Raw genomic sequence first — 5,567 nt, forward strand, 5'->3', positions numbered from 1 at the left:
TTTTCTAAATTTTCTATGTGACCATGTATATTTTCTATTGAAAACAAAGCAAACTAATATAAGTTTTTAAAAAATCAGACGTCACATTTTTCTGAAAGACTTTCTTAACACTTCACCACCACGTTCCAAAGCATGTATCCCCAATTCTGTCAGATTGTAGGTACTCAGTAAAGTTTTACTGAATTATTTTAATTAATTATTCTGAGCTGGGATACTCCAGCTCAGAAATAGCTGGAAACAGGTATAAAAGCACTGTTTGAAGGAAGAAAGTTGCTTCATAAGGAATACTGAAGGTTTTCGTGAACCTTCCAAACACAGGTGAGGCTTTAAGCTTCTCTTAGGAATTTCACATCCCCTGAAGTGGCCGCCCTCAACCCTTGACTGCCAAAAAGCAGGCTGTAGTGGGAGGTGAAGGCCTTTTAGAAGAGTGGGGCTGGCTGGCTGAGAGGTGAAGTGTGGCCACCCCGATGAACTGCTTCAACCAGTTCACTGTCCTCCCATCTCCATCCTGAACCCTCCACTTTGGACAATTGCGTACTTGTTTCTTCTCGCTACCATCACATTGGCCCCAAATGGCTTAGTTACCATATTGGTAAAACCAAAGGATTTATGTCTTCTTGCTGTATTGTCTTGGCAAAGGACCATGCAGTTCCAGGTCACCTGGATTTCCAGTCTCAAGGAATTGCTTGCAAGGAATTCTCTAGCTCTAGATATTCTACCTCCTAGTGGCCAGTGCTGGTGGCCCCAACACCCCGGGGGCTCCCCAATACTGATGCATCTCAGCAGTCTCCTTGTAGGAGAACACAGGATGCTGGGATTGACCACCTCTACTTCTTGCTCCTCAGCAGCTTTGTAATCTCTTCTGAGAGTCTGGTAACTCCAGAGGTTCCCTACATGAGCTATCTCAGAGAGTCACACCTATAAAGGAAGTTTGGTCATCTCTGACCAGGACGTGGAAACCCTTGGGTCTTGACATCCATCTTGTGTGACCTTGATCAAGTCTTTGAACTTCTCTAGGTTTTGCTTCCTAACCTGTACAATAGCAAAACAGATTAGGATCAGATAGAACCATGGACATGATATGCTGGGGGAAATCAAGGGTACCAGGGCGTTTGTAAGGTCATATTACTGCTGGGGTTGCCAGTCATGCCTGCCACTTACAGACGCTGGGAGGACAAAATGAGAAAACAGTGCCCATAGTGGAGTTATGGGCACAGTGTCAGCAAGGATGTAAGGGGAAACCAGTATGTTACCCCGAGTGAGGGGAAGTGGAGTTTCCGTGGAGTGAGAAGAAGTGGAGTTTCCGTGGAGTGAGAGGGTGGGTGACTCCCAGAATGCATTGGGAGCTCCCTGGAACCGTGGTAGACTTCTATTGTCACTTCTCACACCGCTGAACTGGAAAGAGCTGAGTCCTAGAATAGTATCCCTATGATAAAACCACTGGCCTTGTGATTTGAGGGCAGGGCAATTATCACCTCATAAGAGCTGGGGAATTCACATTTTGAATAGAGTTAGAATGCACAGTTCAGTCTTATTTCATTCAGATAAGTGGAGTTCACATCTTGAATCCATGTTACCTATCACACCCCTCTACCCTTCCCCCCAGTTAAACTTGTAGTTTGCGCTGCCTCTGGGCACTTATGAAACAAGTGTTTATTGAACACCTACTATGTATACAGAGATAAGCATAACATGGTATCTTCATCAAGGAGTTCACTCTCCAGTGGGGGAGGCAACCAAATAGACAGCTATGTTACAGTTGACATGATGGAAGTAGCACAGAGGGAGAATCAGAATTCAATTGGAAGAAAGGTCAAGCAAGGTTCTCTAGAGAAGATGAGCACCTTTTTGTCCTGTATTTGAGAGACATTTATTATCATTTTCTCTACTCTATTACTTAGAAATGGCCTCATTGTATAAATAATGGAGGCCATTGGTTTAGGTACGCATACTGGCACAAGTCCTTTGTACTCTCGGTGTGGAATGTCACTGGTGTGAATACAACATTATTGTTGGGTTCTTCATGAACTAAACCGTTTACCTCCCTGACCTAAAAGATCAAATGAAGGCTAGGAAGCAAAAGTCAACAAACTCATGTGTGGCTTCAAGGAGACTCATCACCCATTCTTATCCATCATTGGTCTCCTAATGCCCCAGAGCAGGTATCTTCAAATCTCTCCACAAATGGATTTTAGAGGCAGAAGAATCTCACTTTAAACCTTGGCACTGCTACTTAAGATTGTGGCCTTGAGATTATCAGTGAACTCTCCCCTGCTCTCTGCTCCTTCTTGCCTCAGGGGAATAATCACACTCCAGCTAAGGGTTGTGGTAGGATTTCCTGTTATGTGTATAAGCAACTCATCCACTGCCTGGCACATCGCAAACATTCAGTAAGTCAAAGATAATTGTCCTGCTGGGTCCTTCTGCACGTGCAATGCTGGACTCTTTCTTTCAGCCCAAGGAAACATACAGGGACCTACGGTCACTCAACCCAGCAGAAGGAGGCCCAGGAATGGAACATGGAGTCCAGTTCCTCCTTCCTTCTTGGGGCCAGGCTTATGGTAAAGACTGGAAAGACTGTCATGAGGCCTCCAGCTTCTGGAGGTGCCAACCACCCAGAGGAGCATGACTGTCATCAACAAGCCCCTTCTAGCAGGTGTGAGTGTTTTATCTTTCCTGTGGGGTTTACAATTCTCTCCTCAGTCTCAGTCACTGCATCAGGTGTACCATTCCTTCTAGGGCTCAACCCACTTCTCCCCTCTACTTCCCTTCTCTTACTATCATGCTGACATTGTTCTGGGGAAGAGAAGTTGTGCAGAGCTCCTAGCTCAGCTAGCTTCACTTCTCTTATTTGTACCAGGACGTCATTTCTATCCTGGAAATTCCACTTGCTCTCCTGTGCCCCCACCTCTGTCCCAGTCCTCAGAGTTCCTATAAAGAAGGGATCACATCTCAGTGTCAGCACAGAACACAGTCGGGTTCTGAAGCTCTTTGGTTCTGAAGTCTCAGCTCCGGGAAAGCTTCTCCTCTGCCGAGACCATGAAGCTCTGCGTGACTGTCCTCTCTCTCCTTGTGCTAGTGGCTGCCTTCTGCTCTCCAGTGCTCTCAGCACCAAGTAAGTTTGTTCTTTCAGCTACTACTTCTAGAGCCGTGGTGTAGGCAGCTCCAACTTTTCTATTTGAGAAGGTCCACCAGTGGCTTCTGGGGATGGGAGAAAAGGGACCTGGGAAGATTAAGTAGCTGCTGTTTAACGCAGAGTCTACTAAACAATCAGTAATATTCAATTCCCTGTGTTCTTAAGAAATCGCAAACAGTAGACTTGTTTAAGCAAGTCCCTGTCTTACTCTGTGCCTTAGTTTCCCCACTTATAAAATGAATGGAGTTAGGCATGTGCTCTGAGACCCAATCCAGCTCTATTGTCTTCTTTCAGCATCTTGTATTCAGAATCAGATTCCTACTCCGGGTGGGTGGGATTAGATATTAGGGACTGTAGTTGGGGATCTGGTAGCTCCACAGAGATGCCCACGGAATATCCACAACTAGAAGCCAAAACGAGCAGTTCCTTGCAAAGCTTCGATCTCACACGGCCTTTCTTTCCAGAGGACCCAGACCCTCCCACTGCATGCTGCTTCGCTTACACCCTGCGAAAACTTCCTCGCAAAATTGTGACGGATTACTATGAGACCAGCAACCTCTGCTCCCAGCCAGCTGTGGTGTAAGTATCAACTTCTGGGCTCCTCTGGGAGGAAGGGCGAGGGCAGGATGAGATTAGGGGTCTCTTTGGGGCAGGAGGAGAATCAAACAGTAGAGAGGCAGGTCTCAGGGCTGAAGCCTCCCAGAAAGCAGTGAGGCAATGAAGTCGCCTGTTGAGTCCTGGAAGGGGCTGGGGTGTGGGGGAGCCAAGGGAGAAGATGAAGGGTTTCTGCGGAGGAAGTTAGCCACAGTCTAGGAAACCAGGAGAAGTGAAAGAGATGACAGGAAATATGGGCTGAGTTCTTAAACTATGCTTAGAAAAGCATGTGAAAACGTTATTGCTAGGGGCGGTAGGGTATCACGGGGAGAGGTAGGCATATTGATTGTAAAATTCATTGATTCCTTGTGTGGGCAACCAGAGCTGAATCCAGGGTGAAAGGTACAAGGAGTCTGGTTCCAGTACCACCCCAGGAAGGGTGTTCTTACCCATTAGAGGGTTCAACTTGAACTGTGGTCAAGCAGAGGGAAGTAGCTACCACAGGGAAGGTCCCATGGGATCTAATCACTCCTGTTCCACAGATTCCAGACCAAACAGGGAAAACAAATCTGTGCCAACCCCAGCGAACCCTGGGTCCAGCAGTACATGGAAGACCTGGATCTGAACTGAGCCAATCCAAGCACAGGGGCAGGAAATCTCCAGGGATGGTCACCTGAGCCCGAAGCTTCTCAGTGAGACGCACCCTCTGTATGTTTCAACTCCTCTCCATAGTCCCTGATCCTTCCCTTAATCTTTACTATATGCTGTCTTATTGTATTCGGTGTTATTTCCAACATTAGATTCTTTTTTTCCCTAAAGGTCGCATGTCCCCCATCTCTCTTTCTCTGCTATTGTGAGCACGTGGATAATGCAGTTGATTCCATGTGTTTTCATAATAAAACTGAAAAAAAATGTGGACAGTTTTTTGTGTTTTATATGATTTGGAGTGAAGAGAATTGCCTTGTGTTATGAATAGAGACAAACTACAGTTTCCAAACAATAAGAATGAGAACTTCCTGAGTACTTCAGATGGGCTAAATGCTCTAAAGACAGAACCTTACTTAATACTTTCAACAAGTACTTTAACACCCTTATTAAGTAGGGAATCTTACCCCAGTTTTACAGATGAGGAAACACAGGCACAGGGCTGATGTGACTTGCTGAGGCTTGGAGGTCTGCTTGGAGAGCACCATGAAAGGGTGATCCCAAAGGATAGCTGTGATGCTAAGGGTATCATTTCAACATCTTGCAGGGAAATGTTATAAGCAGCAACAGCACAATGGAGAGGGAAGGTGAGATAGTTCAGAGTCAGAAAAGTGGGCCTCCCTCTCTTATTATCAGCGTATCATTAGGAAAGGCATCTTGCCTCATTGGACTTCAGTTTTCACACCAGTAAAGTGGCGTTAATATCATCCACTTTGAAGGGCTGTTCTAAGGTGATGTGTGAAGCAGCCATCACAGGGCCTGACATCTGGAAGATTTTCTCTTCCTCTCTGAGCCTTAGCTTTTCACTTAAAAGAGACATAGTGTCTATCTTCCCCGTGTCATCATGCAGATTACATTAGAGGTGGATCAGCTCTCTAAAGCCCAAAGCAACATGAGGCGTTATCATGAAGACAGAAGAACAAATGTCAGAAGTGGTTCTGGAGTGTTGTGGGAGTATCCTAAAGCCACGTCTCCCTAATAATTCTTCTGCCAAATCCTAGCACCCAGGGATTATCCCATGATGAATTGTCTGCTACAGTCTCTGTGTCTTATAGTTTTTTTCTCTTCAATGAAGGTGGTTAATTGAATATCAAATTTTATCTCAGTAATTATATATGTAATACTTGCCATA

At 45.6% G+C, this 5,567-nt stretch overlaps 1 protein-coding gene across 1 annotated transcript; it reads left to right on the forward strand.

Moving 5' to 3' along the window:
• Positions 1–2,914: 2,914 nt before the first annotated feature.
• On the forward strand, positions 2,915–4,646 carry LOC117014058 (C-C motif chemokine 4-like). The gene is made up of 3 exons (XM_033091796.1): positions 2,915–3,115; positions 3,601–3,715; positions 4,273–4,646. Exons 1-3 carry the CDS (start codon positions 3,040–3,042, stop codon positions 4,358–4,360), a joined length of 279 nt encoding a protein of 92 aa, XP_032947687.1. The 5' UTR covers positions 2,915–3,039; the 3' UTR covers positions 4,361–4,646.
• The last annotated feature ends 921 nt before the right edge of the window (positions 4,647–5,567 follow it).

This window comes from Rhinolophus ferrumequinum, chromosome 21 (assembly GCF_004115265.2).
Source record: "Rhinolophus ferrumequinum isolate MPI-CBG mRhiFer1 chromosome 21, mRhiFer1_v1.p, whole genome shotgun sequence".
NCBI classification, from domain to species: domain Eukaryota; kingdom Metazoa; phylum Chordata; class Mammalia; order Chiroptera; family Rhinolophidae; genus Rhinolophus; species Rhinolophus ferrumequinum.